General features: G+C 40.3%; 2 protein-coding genes across 2 annotated transcripts; one reads left to right on the top strand and one right to left on the bottom strand.

Moving 5' to 3' along the window:
- The first annotated feature begins 14,280 nt into the window (after positions 1–14,280).
- LOC111889262 (O-fucosyltransferase 28) lies at positions 14,281–18,126 on the top strand. The gene is made up of 7 exons (XM_023885396.3): positions 14,281–15,257; positions 15,992–16,064; positions 16,229–16,299; positions 16,450–16,538; positions 16,634–16,766; positions 16,863–17,095; positions 17,178–18,126. Exons 1-7 carry the CDS (start codon positions 14,628–14,630, stop codon positions 17,914–17,916), a joined length of 1,968 nt encoding a protein of 655 aa, XP_023741164.1. The 5' UTR covers positions 14,281–14,627; the 3' UTR covers positions 17,917–18,126.
- A 1,030-nt stretch (positions 18,127–19,156) lies between these two features.
- Positions 19,157–20,615, bottom strand: LOC111889263 (L-type lectin-domain containing receptor kinase VIII.1). The gene has a single exon (XM_023885398.3). The coding sequence runs from the start codon at positions 20,351–20,353 to the stop codon at positions 19,304–19,306; it is 1,050 nt and encodes a 349-aa protein (XP_023741166.1). The 5' UTR covers positions 20,354–20,615; the 3' UTR covers positions 19,157–19,303.
- Positions 20,616–25,983: the final 5,368 nt, after the last annotated feature.

Genomic DNA, 25,983 nt, shown 5'->3' with positions numbered 1-25,983 from the left:
TGCTGAGCTCTGCTGATAAACCTCTGGCTGCTACTCGACAATCCCTTGAACCGCTGCTCCTCTAGCTCTCCGAGCTATCAATATACATATAACACTTAGTCTGACAGTCAACTAAGTCAACTCTGGTCAAAGTTAAAATCCTGGTCAAAGTCAACCTTCCAGGTCAACCCTACTCGCCGAGTCCTCCTAATGACTCGCCGAGTTCATAAGCTCAGGGTCTTTCTATTCGCGACTCGACTCGCCGAGTCATTCTATGACTCGCCGAGTCCAACTAGTTCCAAGTCCTGCCCTGACCAACTCGCTGAGTCACCACCCGAATCACTGATTCGAGTCTCAACTCGAAGGGTTTGGGGTTTCTTGACCTGACTCGCCGAGTCCACTAATAGACTCACCGAGTCCAAGGCAATCTTCAACCAACTTGTCGAGTTGTTCTTCCAACTCGCCGAGTTCATGCTTAACTTCATCCGACTCGACGAGCTGTTCATCTCACTCGTCGAGTTCCTCCTCATCTTCAAGCTACTCGCCGAGTCCACTCGAAGGACTCGCCGAGTCTATTCAGATCTTCATACATGCAGAGGACTTTTAAGTCATGCATGGACTCCATACTGCAGATCTACCCTTCCCAAGCCTATTCCCCACGTAAAGTTGAAAACTTTACGTGTAGAGAAGGAGATCTAGGCACCATACTCCATAAACTTAGGGTTTGAGACAAAGGGGCTAAAAAATCAACCCATAGACTGATGCTTTATGATTCTCTAGGCCAAGATACACATAGATCTGAAGTAGCAACTTCAGATCTGGGCTTCTAACTCGAAATGGCTCAAGAACTTGCCCTAAAAGCCCCAAATCCTATGATAAAGGTTGATCAAAATGCAAAAGAGGGAAGGTCACGACTCATTACCTTCAAATGCTCTGGAAGACCTCACAAACTCTGGATCTACTGCCAATTCTTGAATCCCCAATGTGTTCCTTCTTCCTTCTTCCTTCAAACCACCCAAAATGGCAAGAAAACTTAAATGAGCAACAATGGAGGCTTAGGGTTTCTGGTTCTGGACTATAGGGCCGCAACTGAGCCCTAGGAAAGAGAATAAGATGCTTAAATAGGGTACCAAGTCCCGAAATTAGGGTTTCCAAACCCAGACCTGACTCGCCGAGTCCACTTGCCGACTCGCCGAGTCGGTTAATTGCTTTACACCCGAATCCTGCTCTGACTCGCCGAGTTCCTCCCTGGACTCGACGAGTCAACCCTCTTCATCTTAGGGTTTTTTCTTTCTTTTCTTGACCTTATTGATCTCGGGTGTTACAACTCTCCCCCACTTAAACTAAACTTTGTCCTCGAAGTTTGCTATGGCCAACTGTTCTGCGAACTGCCTCCAACTCTCTGCCTGGAAAAACTAACACCCTTTTGCCCATCACTCCAGCGACTCACAGTGCCCCTCCTTTCCGCACTTGCGGCATGCACCACCAGACCTACAAACTCCGGTGTGACCCCTCCCACACTTCCCACAAGTGTGGCTGCTCAGATCCCCCACTCTAACATCAACGGTTTTGGACCGTTTCGGCGCCGGCTGCGACTGCACCGGAGCCTGCCTCAGCTCACACAACTGCAACTCAGTCTCTAACTCACGCCGCCTAGCGGCCTCCTGCAACTCCAACAATGTCCTGCACCTCTGCGCAGACACAAACTGCCTGATGTCCCTCTTGAGCATGCTTATATATCGAGTACCCTGAGCCTACTCCGAAGCGAACTTTGGGCAAAACATCGCCCTCTCAGTGAACATCCTGGTGATCTCAGTCACCGACTCCGAATCCTGCTTCAGCTCAAGGAACTCCTAAGCCAATCTCTCCCTCTCAACCTGCGGAACATAACGAGTGATGAACATCTCTCGGAACTGATCCCATGATACTGCAGCCCTCTGCGCATCTGAATATGACCCCGTGGTCAATCTCCACCAATCCTTCGCCCCGAGCCTCAACAGGTTCAGAGCACACCTCACCCTCTGATCAGCAGGGCATGAACACGTGAAGAAACACCCCTCCACGTATGATAACCACCTCATAGCAACAATCGGGTCCTGAACTCCATCGAATGTGGGAGGCTTCGTATTATCGAAGTCCCGATACTGAAAACCCCAACTAGCTCCTCCCCCTGCCGCTGCTACAGCCGCTGTAGTTGCCGCGGCAGCCGACTCAGTGAGAGCTGCATAGCGCTCATCAAAATACTCAACCATGGCTGTCTTAATCGACCCAAACAGCTCTGGCAACTCAGCGCGGAATAACTCAGCAATCTCATCACGCAGGATCTCACGAATCCTCACATCCAACTTGCTCGTGCTCATCTGACCGATAACCTTGGGCTGCACCGATCCGCCTGAAACTCTCTCTCTAGCTCCCGATCCTGACCCGGGTCCACTCTCATCATGCCTCGGAATCTCCATACTGAAAAGAAACACCACACAAAATCTCAGACTCTTCCCACCATCCTGGGATCCAACTCTCTCCACCCAACCCTAGAGATCATGGTTTCCCTGATACGCGTATGGGTCCTGTGCTTTCAGTAGTACGGGCCCATACTACCTTCCACACCTACCCATATTTGTATGAAGTACTTCCACAATGCCCTAGAGAAACATGCATAGCAACGCTCAACCCTCACCACTAGAGGAACACTGAAAATATCCCATAAGGAACCCTAGGCTACAGGCATCACAAATCAGGCAACATATCATGAAATCCTGAAGATCCCTAGCCTATCACTAGCATGTTGTTTTATCAAAGCTCAAAAACAAATAACATGCATGGTATTTTGGGGTTACTTACTGGCTTCGACTGATCGTACCTCCGTGTCCTCCCTTACTCAGTTTGAAAACCATTTTAAATATTCTTTTGAAAACTCTCCTCGACTTGAGACTGGAGTCACACGAATGTTCCTCCAATTCACTCAAACCAAGGCTCTGATACCAACTTGTAACGACCATAAAATACAACCAATTTTAACTTTTTCAAAAACATCTCGATTCCATTAAATCTTTACAAAAAGGTTTTCAATACAAAACATTTAACGTGTTCCCAGAATCACAATGCTACAAAATCATGAAGAGCGGTACGATCACGCCTTCGCCTTGCCACGGTCTCCTGAAGAACCTGAAAAACATGAAACCACAACTGAAAGCCCGAAAGCTTAGTGAGATATCCCCAAAATACCAACCACAAATACCATACACGCATAACATGCCATAACATATCCGATCACAGAACAACCATGCACTTCGGGTCTACTGTGTGACTGGTCCGCCGTACCGGCCTACAGTCCACCTGGTCCACCCTCTGAGTCTATCCACATACATCGAGTCTACAGTGTGATTGGTCCGCCCGCTCCCGGGCCTTCAATCCACCTGGTCCACTCTCTGAGTCTACAGTATGACTGGTCCGCCCGCACCGGGCCTTCAGTCTATCTGGTCCACTCTCCGAGCCTTCGGCACGTCTGGTCCGCCCTTTCGGGGCCTACAGCCTATCCGGACCGCTCGCGGGGCCTTCGGGACAACCGGTCCGCCCTGGGTATCTTGGCCTACAACACGCAGCAGGACCCGCCTCAACCCAACTCCAGTCCAAACAACCATGTGCACATATACATACAATCATATAACAGTATGACTGGTCCGCCCGCACCGGGACTTCAGTCTATCTGGTCCACTCTCCGAGCCTTCGGCACATCTGGTCCGCCCTTTCGGGGCCTACAGCCTATCCGGACCGCTCGCGGGGCCTTTGGGACAACCGGTCCGCCCTGGGTATCTTGGCCTATAGCACGCAGCAGGACCCGCCTCAACCCAACTCCAGTCCAAACAACCATGTGCACATATACATACAATCATATAACAATTTACAGTCAACAAGCAGATCAAACAGATCACATAGCATAACATCATCCTAACCAGGATACCGACCTAACAGGTCACTAGCATAGCATCTCCCTATCTCTCAGGGTACCGATCTCAAACAGGTCTCTATATGCCATCCTAGCTCTTGGGATGCAACATAACATAGCAACAACATAACAATAACTACCCGGATCTCAATCCGATAAGGGCCGGCCTTGGTGCCTTAGACCCTGTTGATATAGTGAGGATAACTCACCTCGAAACTGCCGACTGAACAGATAACCCAAGCTGCTCCGATCACTGATACGATCCTCACCACTGGACAACCACCAATGCACTGAACTCAAAACAATAATCAACAATTACCAAAATGCCCCTGGAAACCACTGGTCAACCCTTGGTCAAAGACAAGGTCAAAGTCAACCCCTGGCTGAATCTACTCGCTGAGTCAACCCGATGACTCGCCGAGTCCCCATACTCATAACTTCCCTCAATCCGCGACCTAACTCGCCGAGTCACCCCGAGACTCGTCGAGTTCAACAACTCTGAGTCCACTCGCACACAACTCACCGAGTCATCCCTTGACTCACCGATTCTCGACTCGACCAGAAAATATTGGGACTCTTCGACAAGACTCGCCGAGCCCAAGAACAGACTCGCCGAGTCTAAGGCTATCTTCAACCTACTCGCCGAGTTGTTCATACAACTCGCCGAGTTCCAGGCCATCTTCATCCAACTCGCCGAGTTGTTCTTCCAACTCGTCGAGTTCCAGCTCATCTTCAAGCAACTCGTCGTGTACACCCATGTGACTCGCCGAGTACCACCGGTCTGAATCCATTCAGAAGCATTCCAGGCCATGCAATTGATCCAAAACATAGATCTAGCCCCCTACAACCCATCCATCACGTAAAGTGGCAAACTTTACGTGAATCTAAAGAGATCTAGGCCATTTGCACATTGGGTTAGGGTTTAGGACATGATGGCTCCACTAATCACTCCAACACAGGGACTTTCATGCTCTCTGATCCTTCTCCATTCCAGATCTGAGGTAGCAACCTCAGATCTAACCTCTAGACTCCAATTACATCCAAAGACAAGCTCCCCACAAACCCCAAAATGAAGAAACAACATAACAGCAGTCCAAGAACGAGATATTACCTCCAAGGAACACCCCCAACTACAATGAAGCTCGAATCCAAGCAAAGCCCCTTGCTCCAAGCCTTCAAACTCCCAAATTCCTTCAATCAAACACCTCCTTCAAGCTCCCAATGAGATATGATCACTCACACATGAAGGCTAAGGGTTTCTGGACTTGAGGATGAATAAAGAGGCTAAGAGAGGGCTGATATGTTCTTTATATAGGGCTCAACCCCGAGAATTAGGGTTTTCTCCACTCAGCGCCTACTCGCCGAGTCCATCTTACTGACTCACCGAGTCGGCTACTTAACACGCGGCCCAGTCTCGACTCTACTCGCCGAGTCCACCCATGGACTCGCCGAGTCACTCTTTCCTAATTTACTCTTTTAGCCCTTCTACTATACTCTTGATATTTCGGGATGTTACAATTCTCCCCCACTTAAATTAGGCTTCATCCTCGAAGCCTACTGCAATTCAATCCCAACGACACTCCCACAACGCGCCACCTGGCCTTAACCGGGCCAAGTCCCTCAAGGCATACCCATCGAAACTTAAACACACCTTCTTTTTCCTTACGGTGTCCTGACCATCGTTTCGAGTCGGGCACCGGCTGTACCCTCTGATAATCACCCTCAACAACCGCTAATTACCCATGACGCATCACTGCCCCAAATCTCAACAATCACTCGACCCATAAGGGCTTAGAAAGCCATGAACCGTCGGATCCCCGATCCGAATCCCACTCTATCCATTCCGCAACGACGGAAAGACCCATTCTCAATCTCAGAGCAACTCCCACGAGTTCTCCTCTTGCAATCACATACACATGCTGAACTTTCTCCAGCACCCTCAGGTTGAGAAAACCTGATACACTGATGATATCCTCCAACATCCCCCAGGATGAACCACTAATACATCTCCAATACTCTGATCAGAATCACACTGAGAGCCCAAGGCTCTCTCCCTGCATCCCTTCCGAGCCTCTTGGCTCTACATCTGCGGAATTCCTCCGCAACCTCAGCAGACATCCCAATCGGATGAGCTTCTATTCCACTGCCGCAAATACGCTGCTCAAAAACCATACTCGAATTACTCTAATCATAACTCTGCTCTGCCGCTTTCACTTCCGTGAACTTGCACTCCCTCTCGGAGTCACACACCTCTCTCACTTCCTTTTCCAAGGAATCCACTTGGCCATAATGCCACTCCAACAAGTGCCGCGGTGCTCGCCCAACGCTACACCACCCTTTTAGCGTATCCACTATCCATCCAACACACATACTCTGACTCTCATCGCAGGGACTCTCAAGCCCATGCACTATCTCCACTAATCAAGATCACTACCCAGGGCCAGACCTTCTAACGCAATCACACTGCAACATACACAAACCATATCCTCAAACTGATCCAACAATACCTGCAGAGTCTTCAGCATGACTGGACCGCCTCACCAGGCCTTCAGCCCATCTGGACCACTCTCTCAGAACCTTCAGCCAATCTGGACCGCTCTCAGTGCCTTCAGTTTGGCTGGACCGTTCTCCGAGCCTTCGGCCTGACTGGTACGCCTACCGGCCTTCAGTCTATCCGAACCGCTCAACTAGCTTTCAACATTCCAGGCTATCCTCCCCCGGGAGTCCTCCCATGCATACCGTTCTAGCCCTCAAGGGGTTCCGAACTCTAACTCCATCATACATACTCGATCCTTGCCTGCTCCCAGGCCCTCCACAATCAAACGCCCTAGGTCTGAATCCCGCCCCGCATGCCCGACACTTACTCCTATCAGCCTATACTCTGGGCTGACAGAACACTTGCTGAGTCCCAACAGCTAAGCACTCTCGAATACTCGTCGATCTCCCGGAGAATTCTCCAATTCTCCCCCACTTGGGCACTAACTAACCACCACCGGTCTCCATCACCGACCTCCTAGAACAACTCTTGCACAAAGGAAACACTTACACGCGGGCTGCTTCCCACAAGCATAAACAATCTCAACGAAATCTCACACCAACCCCGATCAACCGCCTCGAAAGAAACTCAATCCGCATCTAACCACTCCTCAGAAAGCAGATGCTACCCGGCCTGCAACCCAATGTCGGGTTTCCACTAATAACCCCCATGAATGATAACCAACGGAATTCCCAAAACAACAACCCATAACCAAAACCACAAACCGCAAAATGACGAATACCACATCAAAACCAAACAGAATACCAGCTCATAAACATTACACCACAATAATCACAAGATAACAAGACATCAAGAAAGAAACATACCGGTAGCTGCATCTGGCACTGCCCTGACCTCCTCTGCTACCAGCTGAAAAGCACGACCCTGAGCCCTTGGGGGCTCTACTCCACCCTGACCTCCACCTGTGATCCTCAAAGTGGCCGGTGCTGGAGCCTGCACCGGTCCTGCAACAAGCTGTGGACAGTTGACCCTCAAATGCCCAACCTGATGACAATGATAGCAAATCCTCAAATCCCGAACTGGCGCTGACTGCCGACAATCCCTCGCATAGTGCCCCTCCTTTCCGCACTTGCGGCATGCACCACCGGACCTACAAACTCCGGTGTGACCCCTCCCACACTTCCCACAAGTGTGGCTGCTCAGATCTCCCACTCTAACATCAACGGTTTTGGACCGTTTCGGCGCCGGCTACGACTGCACCGGAGCCTGCCTCAGCTCACACAACTGCAACTCAATCTCTAACTCACGCCGCCTAGCGGCCTCCTGCAACTCCAACAATGTCCTGCACCTCTGCGCAGACACAAACTGCCTGATGTCCCTCTTAAGCATGCTCATATATCGAGACATCTGAGCCTGCTCCGAAGCAAACTCTGGGCAAAACATCGCCCTCTCAGTGAATATCCTGGTGATCTCAGTCACCGACTCCGAATCCTGCTTCAGCTCAAGGAACTCCTAAGTCAATCTCTCCCTCTCAACCTGCGGAACATAACGAGTGATGAACATCTCTCGGAACTGATCCCATGATACTGCAGCCCTCTGCGCATCTGAATATGACCCTGTGGTCAATCTCCACCAATCCTTCGCCCCGAGCCTCAACAGGTTCAGAGCACACCTCACCCTCTGATCAGCAGGGCATGAACATGTGAAGAAACACCCCTCCACGTCTGATAACCACCTCATAGCAACAATTGGGTCCTGAACTCCATCGAATGTGGGAGGCTTCGTATTATCGAAGTCCCGATACTGAAAACCCCGACTAGCTCCTCCCCCTGCCGCTGCTACAGCCGCTGTAGCTGCCGCGGCAGCCGTCTCAGTGAGAGCTGCATAGCGCTCATCAAAATACTCAACCATGGCTGTCTTAATCGACCCAAACAGCTCTGGCAACTCAGCCCGGAATAACTCAGCAATCTCATCACGCAGGATCTCACGAATCCTCACATCCAACTCGCTCGTGCTCATCTGATCGATAACCTCGGGCGGCACCGATCCGCCCGGAACTCTCTCTCTAGCTCCCGATCCTGACCCGGGTCCACTCTCATCATGCCTCGGAATCTCCATACTGAAAAGAAACACCACACAAAATCTCAGACTCTTCCCACCATCCTAGGATCCAACTCTCTCCACCCAACCCTAGATATCATGGTTTCCCTAATACGCGTATGGGTCCTGTGCTTTCAGTAGTACGGACCCATACTACCTTCCACACCTACCCATATTTGTATGAAGTACTACCACAACGCCCTAGAGAAACATGCATAGCAACGCTCAACCCTCACCACTAGAGGAACACTGAAAATATCCCATAAGGAACCCTAGGCTACAGGCATCACAAATCAGGCAACATATCATGAAATCCTGAAGATCCCTAGCCTATCACTAGCATGTTGTTTTATCAAAGCTTAAAAACAAATAACATGCATGGTATTTTGGGGTTACTTACTGGCTCCGGCTGATCGTACCTCCGCGTCCTCCCTTACTCAGTTTGAAAACCATTTGAAATATTCTTTTGAAAACTCTCCTCGATTTGAGACTGGAGTCACACGAATGTTCCTCTAATTCACTCAAACCAAGGCTCTGATACCAACTTGTAACGACCAAAAAATACAACCAATTTTAACTTTTTCAAAAACATCTCGATTCCATTAAATCTTTACAAAAAGGTTTTCAATACAAAACATTTAACGTGTTCCCAGAATCATAATGCTACAAAATCATAAGGAGCGGTACGATCACGCCTTCGCCTTGCCACAGTCTCCTGAAGAACCTGAAAAACATGAAACCACAACTGTAAGCCCGAAAGCTTAGTGAGATATCCCCAAAATACCAACCACAAATACCATACACGCATAACATGCCATAACATATCCGATCACAGAACAGCCATGCACTTCGGGTCTACTGTGTGACTGGTCCGCCGTACCGGCCTACAGTCCACCTGGTCCACCCTCTGAGTCTATCCACATACATCGAGTCTACAATGTGATTGGTCCGCCCGCTCCCGGGCCTTCAATCCACCTGGTCCACTCTCTGAATCTACAGTATGACTGGTCCGCCCGCACCGGGCCTTCAGTCTATCTGGTCCACTCTCCGAGCCTTCGGCACGTCTGGTCCGCCCTTTCGGGGCCTACAGCCTATCCGGACCGCTCGCGGGGCCTTCGGGACAACCGGTCCGCCCTGGGTATCTTGGCCTACAGCACGCAGCAGGACCCGCCTCAACCAAACTCTAGTCCAAACAACCATGTGCACATATACATACAATCATATAGCAATTCACAGTCAACAAGCAGATCAAACAGATCACATAGCATAACATCATCCTAACCAGGATACCGACCTAACATGTCACTAGCATAGCATCTCCCTATCTCTCAGGGTACCGATCTCAAACAGGTCTCTATATGCCATCCTAGCTCTCGGGATGCAACATAACATAGCAACAACATAACAATAACTACCCGGATCTCAATCCGATAAGGGCCGGCCTTGGTGCCTTAGACCCTGTTGATATAGTGAGGATAACTCACCTCGAAACTGTCGACTGAACAGATAACCCAAGCTGTTCCGATCATTGATACGATCCTCACCACTGGACAACCACCAATGCACTGAACTCAAAACAATAATCAAAAATTACCAAAATGCCCCTGGAAACCACTGGTCAACCCTTGGTCAAAGACAAGGTCAAAGTCAACCCCTGACTGAATCTACTCGCCGAGTAAACCCGATGACTCGCCGAGTCCCCATACTCATAACTTCCCTCAATCCGCGACCTAACTCGCCGAGTCACCCCGAGACTCGTCGAGTTCAACAACTCTGAGTCCACTCGCACACAACTCACCGAGTCATCCCTTGACTCACCGATTCTCGACTCGACCAGAAAATATTGGGACTCTTCGACAAGACTCGCCGAGCCCAAGAACAGACTTGCCGAGTCTAAGGCTATCTTCAACCTACTCGCCGAGTTGTTCATACAACTCGCCGAGTTCCAGGCCATCTTCATCCAACTCGCCGAGTTGTTCTTCCAACTCGTCGAGTTCCAGCTCATCTTCAAGCAACTCGTCGAGTACACCCATGTGACTCGCCGAGTACCACCGGTCTGAATCCATTCAGAAGCATTCCAGGCCATGCAATTGATCCAAAACATAGATCTAGCCCCCTACAACCCATCCATCACGTAAAGTGGCAAACTTTACGTGAATCTAAAGAGATCTAGGCCATTTGCACATTGGGTTAGGGTTTAGGACATGATGGCTCCACTAATCACTCCAACACAGGGACTTTCATGCTCTCTGATCCTTCTCCATTCCAGATTTGAGGTAGCAACCTCAGATCTAACCTCTAGACTCCAATTACATCCAAAGACAAGCTCCCCACAAACCCCAAAATGAAGAAACAACATAACAGCAGTCCAAGAACGAGATATTACCTCCAAGGAACACCCCCAACTACAATGAAGCTCGAATCCAAGCAAAGCCCCTTGCTCCAAGCCTTCAAACTCCCAAAATTCCTTCAATCAAACACCTCCTTCAAGCTCCCAATGAGATATGATCACTCACACACGAAGGCTAAGGGTTTCTGGACTTGAGGATGAATAAAGAGGCTGAGAGAGGGCTGATATGTTCTTTATATAGGGCTCAACCCCGAGAATTAGGGTTTTCTCCACTCAGCGCCTACTCGCCGAGTCCATCTTACTGACTCACCGAGTCGGCTACTTAACACGCGGCCCAGTCTCGACTCTACTCGCCGAGTCCACCCATGGACTCGCCGAGTCACTCTTTCCCAATTTACTCTTTTAGCCCTTCTACTATACTCTTGATATTTCGGGATGTTACATTATGATTGTAATTGTAGTACTAGTTTCCGTATCAAAAAAATATATATTGTAACTTATTCATTTACTATTATAATTATATTCTTATATGAATAGAAATGTGTTTTATTTATTTATATATGAGTATCATTTTAGCTGATTTGATAATCTTTTTGTGGGTTCTATTCATTTATGATTTTACAAGTGTATTCATAAATACATCTGAGTTAATTCATTTATAATTTACAATTTTATTCATTTTAAAATGAAATGTATAAATCATTATTTATGAAGATATTTTTTTAAAAAAATAAATGAGGTAAACCGATAAATTATTCATTCTCTTGATATTTGATTGCTAAAAACGAAACATAAAACTGAAAAATGAAATGAAAAAAAAAACGTTTTTTTAGATAAAAATTAAATCATGATTTTATTAATTATTGGTTCATTAAAAGAATAGGATCTAAATGAGATATTTTGGGTAATTGTCATCATAATCATTAAAATTTAGGAAATCATAATTTAATTAGATGGTAAAATTCCATTTATATATATATATATATATATATATATATATATATATATATATATATATATATATATATATATATATATATATATATATATATATATAGGGTAAAGTGAATATACCTAACAACCTTATATAAGCTTAGGTACCTAACTATATCATACTACGTAATTTTGTATCATATTTGCATTGTAATCACCCAAACTTCTTAAAATTCAACTTTGTAACTTGATTGCTTCCAAAATATTTAGACTTTTACTATTATCTTCCTTCAAATGACGTATTTCTATCGGAGACCCCTTGGTGGGCTTCATATACTACCGTTACAAATCAAATGATGTAAGAGGAATATAATGGTGAATGTCTGAAAATCTTTGAAGTAAATTAAGTTAATGGTTCAACTTTAAGAATCTTAGATGATTGCAATGAAAATATAATGCAAAACAATGTAGTATAATATAGTTAGGTACCTAAACTTATATAAGGTTGTTAGGTATATTCACTTTATATATATATATATATATATATATATATATATATATATATATATATATATATATATATATATATATATATATATATATATATATATATATATATATATATATATATATATATATATATAACGGCTAATTGTCATGTCACCTATTAGTGGAACAAAGAGTGTAAAAAAGACACGAGCACACATGATGGTCACTCATGGCAAGAACAGTTGTAATTATTATTTTAATCACCAATTTTAGTAGTTTATTCTTCTGAAAAAGTAATGTTTCCTTATAATTGTAAAAACTAAAATACTTATATCAATGAAACATACTCGTCGGTATAATTACAAAATTTATCAAATTGATCAATGATTATAAAGTTTATAATTCTGTTTAACATTTCATAGTTTCTAATTTGTACGACACATTTCTATAAAATCTTAGATGTTGTTAATGATATCATAAAATATGATTTGACGTAAGAACTTGTTAGTGAAGTTTTTGTTTCGGTGGGGATCCTATCACGAATTCAAATGATTAATTAGCAATCCAAATATATCACGAAAAATATCGAATAATTAGTTTCGTAAAATAAGTGTAAATGAAAATGCAATAAAATGACTAAGATAAAGCAAATGAAAATGCGAATAAACAAACTCAAAGACTAGATATGTCGATGAAGGAGAAACGAACGTCTTATATGTTGGTCAATTCAAATCGGGGGTTATAAATCACTTATGATGTGAACAAAAGAAGGATAGAAAGAGCTTAATCTTCAAGAAAATCGTTGAAGAAAATTATATGGCAAAAACTATGGCTTACTATGCCCATTGGGGCCAATATAATCTCTCATGCGTTCCAAGTGATTTCATCCGATTTTCATGAGGCCAAGTTGAAATCAAACATGAAACAAATAGATGAAACGTGTTAGAAAATAGGGGATAAATAGATTGATTGGATTCTTTGAAAGTCTGATTCACTATCAAATTGAAGTATTTAGATGGTACAGATCGAACATTCAATTGGATGAAATTCAGAGAATGAAATCTGAAAATGTTCTTCAAGATGTACCAGAAAAATGACCAAAAAATGGATATATCATTCTTTTCTGAAAATTATCAATAGACAGTTACAAACTGTCATAAAACTATCAAACCTGTCATTAAACGGATTTTAGAGAAAAAAAGGGTCAACTTTCTAAAATTGGATTCTCTGCCCCTTGGACCTCGTCAGGGGCTGCCGCCCCTGGGACCCTGCTCCCAGGGGTGCTGCCCCCGGACTCCCATTCGTTTAAGGGTTTCGCCCCTAAATAACAATGTAGTTTGAATCTTGAAAAACTTAAACAAATGTGCACTCCTATACCATCCTAACTTGTTCAATATTCAACAAGATCACTTTTGGTTAACAAATTTAATCCTATTACATTTAAAAAATATTGATGATATAAAATCACTAACAAAACGTAGTAGCTTAGACCATCAGGTAGACAATTCTTCTCCAACTTTGCTTTTTCCAATTTATCAAACGGTTTCGTATCATCAAAAACAAATCATTCATGAGCATCAACATTTTCCGCTTATATATATTCAAATCTTATTGATACTATTAGAACTTAGATAGCTACACTCTTTATTTTTTTTTATTGGTAACTATAATTTACAAAAAAAATTGATTGAAAATTTAGCATATATACACATTCCTTTATTAATTGAAAAAGGGTTCAATTCCGTCAAAAGATGAATTTGTTAAAAACGTTGAAACATAGTAAAGATGTCCTTCACGTTGTCAATTACATTACCCCATATCATTGTTGCGTGTCTAGTTTTTGGTATCAACTTCATTCTCTTTCGTGATTGTAATTAGAAATTTGAAACATTGAATTAGTTAGTAACAAATTTTTTGTTATAAATATGTAAATTTTAATATTGTAAAATATTTATCCACAACACAAGAGAAAAGTCTTTCCATAGAATTAGAAAGAAACGAAGAGAAAACATTCTTAAAATTCAACGATCTGTGTTAACGTTTACGCGTAGGAAGAGGGATGACTATAAATACACCGATTACCACAAATGATACATGAACATGAACACCAACACCCTTGTGGCCGCCTTTTATTACGCCTTTTTCCACTCTCCGCTTTCCACCCTGTTTTTTAAATTCAATATTATTTCTAATCCCTTCATTCCAACGCCCAAATCCACTCCTCCTATCAATCTACCGATTTTCGATCCTTAATTTCACGTTTCGTTTCTTTTGTTTCGATTTCGAGATTCCCTGTCTTTTGTTGCTTTGGTGATCACTAATTAATTTATTGGATGACAACCGGTGGCGCCACCCCCATATCCACCACCGGCAGTCCACGATTCGGGGGTGTATCAGCCCACCGCCGCCGTGGCTTGGAACAAACAAACGATGTCGCGGCGGCATCCACAGACTCCGACGCTGTCAACAACAACGTAATCGGAATCGGAATGGGAATGGGACACCCCATTCATCTTCATCAACAGCAACAACAGCAACAGGAAAAACACCGGCATCAGAACATCAACGACTGTATAGCGGAAGCTGCCGTTGATTGTTTTCGTAGCTACACCGCCAACCACATCCAGGTTCACCATAACAGTAACAATAATAACGTCAACCGAAAAGGGTCGATTGAGGTTCGTAATTATGGAAAGCTAGGGAACAATCTCCGGCGCACGGTGCTCGGAATTCTCATTCTTCTGGTGGGTTTAAGTGTTTTTGTTAAGTTTTCATACATGGCCGTAACCAATGTGGCGGAGATGGAGGTGGAGGTGGTGGGGAGGAGAGCTTCCAACGCCCAAATGTTGATTTTGAGGGACTATAAACGCGATATAATCAAGGCTCAGAGAGCTTTAGCAGACATTGTTTCTTCGACATCTTCCATGCCCAAAAGGGTGTATGAGAAGTCCCTTTACAATCCTGTAAGCTTGCTTATTAACCTTTCAACTTAAACCATGTATAACAACAATCAACTAATTCTCTTGTTTTTTCTTTTAATTCAGTTAAAATATTATTTGTCAATTTATTCATTAAATTGGGGCAAATATTATTTTTTCTTCATTGACATGGTTTTATTCAAAATCTCCGTAACTAAATAATCCAAACAAAATAATTTGTTATATACCTTAAAGAAAATCAAAAAATGAAAATGTCTTTTAAATTGAAAAAAAAAAATAGAGTATGTATTTATATTTCCTGATTTATCTGTTGAACAAATGATTTATTGTAGTTCTGCTTTATATACAACACAATATAGTTCATGCGTATAAAATTGGGATACGTAGAAAAGAAAAGACAATAAAAGAAGGTTAAAAAAGTCATTTGATATTATAAAGTAATAAATTTTCCGTTATGGATTGACCCATAAAATAAGTGATGGGCAGCCAATGTATTCAATTAGTGGAATGTTTTGTCATTTGTGCGTTTGACAAAACACATAAACCAAACCGTGTGAAAACCCTGCCCACGTGGATCTTTTGTTGACCGTTGGGCAGCTGTTTACTTAAATTACCGTTTTACCCTCGTTCCATACCAGTTTCTACTTTTGAGTCTAAATAAATCAAGGACCAAGCAGTCAAATAACAAATAGTATCGTAGCAATTTAATAACCTCATAAATAAGTTATAAATTGTAACAACTTATTTTGTTTCCTTAGGCCCCAGAAATCTGGATGAAATCAAACAGCAGTCGCTATCATCAATGCATTGCTAGACCTCGGAATCAAAGCAGTAAGTCACGATTATTTTAGGCTTTTTAGCTGTAAACAAATTATAATTTTGTATATTCACATTTGACTAAAATCAAGTAGAATAAGATAAACTTATATTTAATTTCACTGACAATTATTATTAATTTCTAGAAAGATATTCTGATTTTTTATTTTACTTTTTAGAGAGCAGCTCCATAACAAACGGATATCTTCTCGTTCATGCCAACGGCGGATTGAACCAAATGAGGACAGGGGTGAGTTCTTATCCCTCCAACTTTATTATTTTTAGAATTCTTACATATTACAATTTTTTCTATTTTTAGTAAGGGTTAGACCAATCTTAATTATTATTATATATCTCAGATATCTACTTTTATTAAAACCAACCTTATTTATAACGTCAGATATGTGACATGGTGGCTATCGCCAAGATGATGAACGCCACTCTCGTTCTCCCATCTCTTGATCATCAATCTTTTTGGACAGATCCCAGGTAAATTTTCGATCAACTTTTACTCTATCATTCAAATTTCAATCACAGTAAATAACTCACTAATAAGTAACTGATGTCACATTTCGTTTTTCTAGTGATTTTAAGGACATTTTTGATTGGAAACATTTCATCAATGATTTGAAAGATGATGTTCATATTGTCGAGTCTTTACCACCAGAATACGAAACCCAAAAGCCATTTGACAAGGCTCCAGTTTCATGGTCAAAGGTATATATATATACATCAAGCTTTGAAACCATAATATAAAAATATATTAAAAATAATAGTAATAATATGAAGTTTTATAATATTTTAATGATTTAGGCTAGTTACTATAGAGGGGAAATGAGACAATTATTACGAAAACACAAAGTGGTGAAATTTTCTCATTCCGATTCAAGGCTGGTCAACAATGGTCTCCCGTCGTCTTATCAAAAGCTCAGATGCCGTGCAAATTACGAGGCTCTTCGTTACTCAGATGAGATCGAAAGCCTCGGTAAAAAACTCGTTGCTAGACTAAGAAGCGATGATGAACCCTATATCGCTTTACACTTAAGGTATCAAAAACCCCAAGTGATTAATTTAATTTGTAACATAAAGAATCAATGAATTCATGCGATATGAATTTGCATTTTGCAGGTATGAGAAGGATATGCTGGCATTTACAGGCTGCAGCCATAACCTAACAACAGAAGAACATCAAGAACTTGAAACAATGAGATATAATGTGAAGCATTGGAAAGAAAAAGACATCAATGGCACAGAAAAGAGACAACAGGGAGGGTGTCCAATGTCACCAAGAGAAGCTGCTTTGTTCCTAAAAGCCATGGGGTACCCCACAAACACCAAAATCTACATAGTTGCTGGTGAAATCTATGGTAATAAAAGCATGGACGCCTTCAGAAGCGAGTACCCAAACGTCTTTTCACATTCTACCCTTGCAACCCCAGAAGAGTTAACCACCCTTAAACATTTTCAAAACCGGTTAGCCGCCCTCGACTACATTGTTGCACTTAAAAGCGACGTGTTTGCTTATTCGTATGATGGGAACATGGCTAAGGCGGTTCAAGGTCACCGCCGGTTTGAGGGTTTCTTGAAAACGATTAGCCCAGACAGGTTAAACTTTGTCAGACTAATTGATCAGTTTGACAAAGGTGAGATTTCTTGGGAACACTTTTCTTCCCAAGTAAAGCTCATTCATAAGGACCGGATCGGTGCACCTTACAAAAGGAGGCCTGGTCCGTCTCCAAAATTGGAAGAGAGTTTTTATGCCAACCCTTTTCCCGGGTGTATTTGTGGTGTTTCAAAGAAGAAAAGCAGTCATGTACTGCCCGAACAAAAACCGGGCAGTGGGAATTTGCTTCGGTCACCTAAATAATCATTTTTTTGGTGTCGGTTGTACAGTAATTAACACGCGTATAGAGGGTAGCCCCGTGACATAGGATTAAACGTTGAAATTTTTTGGAAAAACGTAGATTTTAGGAACAAGGCGAATACGGGTTTGGACAGAGATGGGTAGCTTATTCGGGTTTTTTTTTTTTGCTTACGTTGTTTTACAATTTAAAAGGTATTAACATTCATTTTGCTATTTTTTTTCTTTCGTGGAACTTGTTCTACAATATCGGGACATACATAAAGATGGTTTTAATTTGTTAATGAGAGAAAAAAGAAGGACACGATGCCATTAGGCTTAAGGACCAGTGTTAGGACGATGACCCGGGACCGATTCTTTAATGCATCTCTTGTCATTGTTTTGCTACATGTCAAATGGCATTGACCCCACGACAATGGACTAAACCAGGTACAGAGGTCCCTCCAAGAGTCCACCCATCCATCTTCATCTCTTTTGTTTTGGATTAGACGTGACTCATATCAATAACACAAAAATTACAGTATTTTGTCAAATCTAAAAATCTAAAAAAATCGAATAACCATATGACAAGACAAAATATGACAGTCTTTCATGTTGCAACCAATGTGGTAATATAAAAAATTGTTGTTTTTTTGTCCTGTACAAAAAAATGGAATATGAACCATGCCACGATAGTTTAGGTAATAATTTTTTCTCTAATTACTAAATTATTGACTTTTGTGTTAAAAAGATCACTATACTTTGACCACTTTTTAAAGTTGATAACTTCATGTATATATCTAATCACGATGTGGATATATAATCTTTTCGTTAAATATATATGTTACTAAATTAACATTTTTATGCCACTCTGGATACTATGCTTTTACAGTTTTTATGTTAAGAAACATCCTAACTTGCAAAGAAATTAGTTTGTAACCCAAATTAACAAAAATAATATGAAATCGGTTGTCAATTAGAATTAGCCCATTTAAATAATGTAAAGTGCATACTTTCCAGATCAGAAGCAGCACTTTGTATCTCTGGTTATCGAGTAAGAAACAAGTTACATGTTAAAGCTAATAAAACACAAAAAGCATTCACTATTCAAATGCCACTAAAACACTATCTTGGATTTCTTTATGTGATTTGAGGCCAACATCTCAATTAGATTTTTTTTTTAATGAAAAAAGAAAACAATGTGCTACAAAAAAACAAACCCATCATCATCTTGTGCATAACATAATTAGAATTTAGACACAAAACAAACACTAGATTCAGAAGATTTAATAACTGAAATTTAGTAACACAATAACAACAAACAGTTACAAGATCACCACAAGCAAAATCCATTTACAATTCACAAGAAATATGGAATAACATCTAAACAACTAGTGAAATGCTTCTTTCTTACCTATTGCTTCTCATTTGATGAGGATTTATTAAGAACCACATGTTTCATAGCATAATCTTCAGGGGCAATCGGCCGTCTTTTTGCAAATATTGTCCACATAAACATTCCAATAAAGCTTCCTAATGCTCCTAATCCGATTCCAAGTATGAGGGCAGAAAGAATCCTCATTACACAATCACTTTTCTTATGAATCTTGATCTCGTTTTCTTCCCTTTCTTTGAAAACCATAGGATCCAAAGGTTCAGAATGCATCCAATCTGGTGATTGCCTTGTTTTAAAGCTCCATGAATACAGATTACAGAGTTGTGAAGAGTTCCCATTTGATGAAGTTAACCCCACGAAAAAACCCTCATTTCCAGGCCAGATTTTAGCCAAATCAATTCGATGGAATAACAACGGGTCAACAGGACGGGTTTCACCATATCTATTCAATCTAACCTCCAATCGCCTTGAACTTGATTGGTAATCGATCCAAACTTGCAATCGATTACCACTTTTGAGTCCCAAATTGACGGAAGATAAGTTCATTGCTTTCAACGACACAAAACTAGATAAATCGATCCCGATATGATTCTCATTCATATCACCATACTTATTGTCCATCGATGTGTCAAATTCGACACTTAAGAACTTGAAATTATCCCCATTTGGCAACCCGAATGACCCATTATCGTCGAACAGATCCACAGGATACCCATCTGAAAACACAACAAAAGCTAAACCATCTCCATTTTTCGAGTCCGGCGAAATTGAAAACGAGAAGTATGTGGAGAGCGACACCAATTTCTCGGGGATTCCGCCATAGAACTTGATGGGGTTTTTGTAAATCACTCGACCAGCACTAGAAACTGATGGAGCAGTGAGTTGTAGAGAAGAACCATCGTTAACAGCTTTTGCATCACCATAAAGTGCAAGAACAGACTCAAAACTTGAATTCCAACCAAAATTCTTGAAAGAAAAAGACGAATTGGTGTCTGCGAGTAGGGATTCGAAGGAAAGGGTCAACAAATAGAGGATTACGAAGTACCTTGAGCTGGGAAATGCGGCCATGCTTCTTGTGTAAATGAAAATTTCTCTTGTTTCTGAACTTTAAAACGGAATATATGAAGAACCCATTGAGGAATTAATGCTAGGGTTTGAGGATTGAGGATGATAAACTTGTGGGGAATGGTAGAGAGAGAGAGAGAGAGAGAGAGAGAGAGAGAGAGAGAGAGAGAGATTGGAGGTTGTGAAAATTAAATATGGGGATTTATTTGAGTGGGTTCTGCTACTGCAGGGGTCTCTGATTCTCTCTCACTTTTTGTTCAGTGGTTGCTGACTTGGGAGTAGAAGAATAAAAGGGTGGTGGGGTGGAATCTTTTTACTACTATGTCCTCACCTTTCTTTTATTTACACTTTGCTACCTCCAATCTCACTTTCCTTTCATTTAAGACCACCTCCGAATTCGGCAAATCTTTAAAACATATCGAATCCTCTTTTTGTTTTTCTCTCTTTCTAAAAAAGAATAGAAATAAAGGTTGGCAGATGTTTAATTTAGTTCATAGATACAAAAGACAGAATTAATATTCAAAGCTGAAATATGTTTCTTATTTGAATGGTTAAAAGACAACATTTATATACAATATATTGGAATTAGTTGTAAGAGAATATCAAAGGTCATGGAGGGACAAAAGAATCTTCGTTGATTCTCATACCTTAGTTGTTGTAGTTGTTACGAAGATATGTATTTACATACATCTTTCTAATTCAATATGATAGTTCTTTACTTGGTTCATGTTATCATGTACATATACATATCTTTGGATGTGTATTTTCAGTTAAATATAGTGTAGTGTCTCAAAAAAAAAGAGATAACAACGTTAATTAAGTGATCATCATTATATTCTAACTTTTTATACAAAAAAAATATTTAATTTTTTATGTTCGTAAATACATATCACATATGATACAAGTACATAAAGAACCATCTATAGTTTTATCCTTATACCATTGTATTTGTAGATCAAATGAATTTATTCACCATCAAAGGTAAAAATTAAATTTTTTTAAAAAATCTATAAACAGCCACTCTTTGTAAGTATTACCGTGAAATGAGTTGATTACAATAAAATTTACTTTACCGGGTTTTTTGTAAATACGGAAAGTGAAGTGGCATATGTGCAAAAACTGTAACTCTGTAGGGGACAGCTGTTACTAGGATACGTAGAATAAATTGAAAACTTTACTTTTTCCCTTTATTTCACGTGAATTTTCCATTTAAAATTGTTAATTGTTGTTGGAAGAAAACGAAAGGAGCACAAAAGAATATGTGGGTGGTGGATGCATAGGTTTACTACACATGAAATTAACTAATTGTATTTTTCTTTTGAGTAAATTATACGAATAGCCCTCATGTATTTGTCAAAAAATACATTTACTTTTTTTTTTTCAAAAATAAACTCACATGGTCATTCGTAACAAAAAATATTAGTCTCTAACAAAATGATTATATTATCCTTTTTATTTATTTTTGAAATTTCTAATTATCTTTATCTATTAAGAAACTTTTTTTAATTAAATTAGTGGGTCTCATTTAATTTTTCTCTCTTCGTTTGACTCCAATTCTCACATATCCTTTCATTGTCTTCCCCATCAGAGGTCGCCAACCTTTTTTTATATTGGTGATGTTAGTGCTATAAACATATTTTTGTGTAATTATTACTTTTAATAAAATAGGTCGTACTCCATTTATTAACCGAGTTTGAAGGTGTAGGATGTACACTTGGTATAATAAATGTGAACTCGAGAATATAGATGTTCGAAGACAGTGCCCCTGGGTGCAGGGTTCTAAGAGGCTGCAACCCTTTGGCGGGGTCTAGGGGCAACGCCCCTAGTAGGGTCCAATGGGTAGAGCCCTTGGCGGTGGTGTAGGTATCGATTGTGTCCAATAACTACCATGTTTTAACGCCATATTTGGTTTAACCAATTCTAACCACTTTTCCCTCTAGTATAAGAATCTTTTTCTGGTTTCAGTAAAAGGGTTAAACATTCATATACTCGAACTTATATCATGATTTCTCTATCTCTCAAGAACACATCAAGCAAGGTATTTTGTGTTTCCAATCTGATTTAGGCCCCATTTGGTAGCCTCTTAATTGAAAAAATAAGAGCCAGACTCGTAATTTTTCAGATTTAGACTGTTTGGTTGCATATGAATTTATGCCTCTTAATTTTTAAGATGCCTCTTAAACTTTCAGATATAAAGATATGTCTGAAAAAATAAAAAGATACTGTGTTCCCTTTTTGTCTAAATACTTCTTCTCCTTCCCTCTGCCTTTCTTCTTCACAAATGTCGCTATTCTTGCCCCCTCCCACTAAAACTTCGAATGCAACCCTCCGCCATCGCCTCCGGTTATCCCCTTAGGACACCACCTCCGCCATCGTCGCTACCAGCGCAACCCTTCAACTCCCTCATCAACGCCAGTTCTCTTCCACCCCTTTCTCCTCCAGCTCTTATCATGTCAGCAATGTCACCATCGTCGTCATCTTTGCCTCCATCTTCCGCTGCTTCGCTTGTGTTGCCTTTGCCTCCGACATCTTTTGTAGGTAACTTTTCTTTTTCTCTTGTAATTCGATTTTAATGCTTGAAAGGATGAAAACCTAGATGGTACAAACTCAGGAATCCATGAAAAAGATCAAGAAGCTCTTGTATGTAGAACTGTGCTTGTACCTTGGATTGGGGAAAGGGGAATTGAGGCGAAAATGGGATCGAATGGAGGAAGATAACAAATGGGTTTTGGCTGAAAAAATCGTTTCATATTGGAGTTCCAATTGGTGATAACAATGATAATAATTCATCTCATGATTCTTTTTCTTCATTATTGTTTAGTGGTTTGAAGAAACTCATGAGATTTCTAGATGGTAAATGATGGAAAATAATTAATAGTTCTTTGGAATTTAAAGAATTTCTTGATGGTCACCATGTTAATTGAGTTATAGTTTTTACATTATGCATTCATGAGTTCAAAAAAATTATGATTGTGCATACAGCTATACAGGTATGATCATCATAGTGTCATAGAGCTTGTTTATTCGATTTACCATTATGCATTCAAATATAGATTTTCACAAAATGGAAACAGACAAAGAACTCCCATTACACTTTCATCACAAGAAATCAATATAGGTGCAATATTGAGTTAGATATGTATTTAATTTTGTTTTATTTTTGGTTTGGATTTTATATGGTGTTTATATTTTTTTTAAAATAAAAATATTGAATTTAGCAATAGATAATACAAAAGGGTAAAATGGTCTTTTTTTATTATTCAGCACAACAATTCACGGGATCCAACCAAACAACATGTTAAGAATTCAAATTTTAAAAATTCAAACCCTCTTAAAAATTCAGATCCTACCAAACAGCCCCTAAGCAAAGTGGAGATCGTCACCCGCCTCGCCACGCTCGCTAGCCACCTTGAAACCACGCCCCCTAGCACTCGCTAGGGGTCGCTACCGGGGACTCGTCGATGTTTTGGCGAGAAGATAGAGAAATAGCAACGCATTGTGATTGGTTGGAAGAAGACGAAGCAGAAATCGGGTTTGGTGTTATTTTGCTTTTGATCTGGGTTTGCGCTTGATGTTCCCCAAAACCATCAATCGGGAATTGTAAGCAGCTTCAACCTCTTCCATATATCTCCCCTCAAAATAAAAAATAAAAAATCCACGAAACTCAACTTCCTCGAGAATACACGAATTGAGAGCATTGATTTGGGGATTTCGAAAGGAAAGAAGAAAGGATTTAATAGAAGCCCTCAACCCACAACTTTCAAGTGCCCTTTTTCTGTTTCTTTAGAAGCTAATACAGTACTCACAATGAAGTTTTATGCAACATCATCCAAAATGAACTTTATTGTATGGATTGATTTTTTTTACCATGTTCTCTATATCTATATCATGTCCCAACAATTGATTTCAATTTTTTCTTCTGTATAAATTTTTGAGTTAAGCAACTTTTTGTCTGACTTAATTTCATGCCTATTATGTGTTTGACAAAATGCCTGAGTGAACCCATGCTTAGAGAGAACTTTAAGTTGCCTTTTTTTATTCATAGATGAGAACTAAGGGCCATTGATTTTATTTGGTAGATTCTTGATCGTTCCCTGCAGATTTAGTAATGTTGGAAATGCATATATGAAGTTAATTATAAAGAACAAAGGAATGGACAATTATAAAGCAGGCCAATATTGTGATGCAGTTAAATGTCTTTTTTGAGTTGTGATTCTTATGGAAAAGAGTGGTGATATGTTGGCACTATGGAGGTCTCATTACCTTGACAATTTCTGGTATGGTGAGGCATTGCTTGATTTTAGTCTTTTTTTTTGTGTTTTTTTCTGGTGTGGTGAGGCATTGCTTGATTTTAGTCTTTTTTTTGTGATTTTTCATGGTTATGTTTGTGCTCCTAGTTGTTGTTTCTTTTCATGAATGTTGAAGGAGTTTATCTATGTTTCTTGATGATTTTACCCCTTTATCATTTTTCTGATGCGGTGTTGATTTTTCGTGATTGTGTTTGTGCTCCTAGTTGTTGTTTCTTATCATGAATGTTGAAGGAGTTTATCTATGTTGAAGGAGTTTATTTTCATGGTTTAGTCTGGAAATTCAGTGTCTAAGTTGGTTTGCTCCTTAATTATTTGCTGCTAGTATCGTTTTGTAAGGATTTTTGGTGTTGTTATTTGTTGTTGTTTTAACATATTTGTATTTGTTGCTTCATGTTTTAGTGCATTTTGCTTGCCTTCGTTTTCTGTGATTAAGGGTGAGAGGAAGTGTTGTAATAAAGACTAGAGAGAGAGAGAGGGTTTGAAAAAAAAGATTAAGGATTAAATAAAGAACAAATAGAGTAACAAAGAGAAATTTCAAAAAAAAAAAATAAAACAAAAAAGTAATTTAATTAAATTAGAAAAAGAAAAAAAAATGTTAGGAGTGTTACCACTCCTTACCAAATGCTAATATTAGGTGTTAAATGGTCAAAATTAAGGTGACACTCTAAAATTTGACGTGACAAGATGTTAAGAGTGTTACTGCTTCTCTAACCTTAATATGTTACATAATATGTTAGACTCTTGTATCCACCAATGAATGTTTCCCTCGATTCATTTATGTCACATAAGTTACACGTGAAAGCATTCATACTTTTAATTGCTATTATTATTTTTTTACATTTATCCTTCAAATAGTGTATTTTATTCGGTCTATTTCTTTTCTAAATTTTACAAAATATATTCTATCGTTTCCTTGTTTAGTTTCCACTTTGCATGTTAACGTATCTTTGAAAATCACAATGTTATTACTATGACGATTTATATTATCAAATTTTCAACGGTAAATATACATTTAAGTACCCACTTGTAAGATGTTAGAGAAAGAAAAGAACCGGTACAAAGTGGACGACTAGAGAAACCAACAAGACTATGTACTCAAACTAGACAAGACCATGATAAAATAAAAAATTAATTAATTAATTAATTAAACGAACTTTACACGGTCTACGACTGTTATTTGTATAATCCAAAACCAACACCTTCAATGTGTTAAACATCTGACGTCTAAGACAGATTTAAGCTAAAAAAAGAAGATTTTATGAACTTTTTTCTTTTTGTTGAAATATTTGTATATGCACATTTGAATATGCATCAAATATACAT

The sequence above is a fragment of the Lactuca sativa genome, chromosome 8, assembly GCF_002870075.4.
Source record: "Lactuca sativa cultivar Salinas chromosome 8, Lsat_Salinas_v11, whole genome shotgun sequence".
Lineage (NCBI taxonomy): Eukaryota > Viridiplantae > Streptophyta > Magnoliopsida > Asterales > Asteraceae > Lactuca > Lactuca sativa.
Note: the sequence above shows the minus strand (reverse complement) of the source record. Positions and strands in the feature narration are given on the sequence as shown.

Excerpts from the sequence above, each read along its gene's own strand:
- LOC111889263 (XM_023885398.3), bottom strand. The coding sequence starts at position 20,353 with ATGGCCGCATTTCCCAGCTCAAGGTACTTCGTAATCCTCTATTTGTTG.
- LOC111889262 (XM_023885396.3), top strand. The coding sequence starts at position 14,628 with ATGACAACCGGTGGCGCCACCCCCATATCCACCACCGGCAGTCCACGA. Across the intron at positions 16,300-16,449 it reads TGAACCAAATGAGGACAGGG|ATATGTGACATGGTGGCTAT; the intron begins GTGAGTTCTTAT and ends TTATAACGTCAG. Across the intron at positions 16,767-16,862 it reads CTCCAGTTTCATGGTCAAAG|GCTAGTTACTATAGAGGGGA; the intron begins GTATATATATAT and ends TTAATGATTTAG.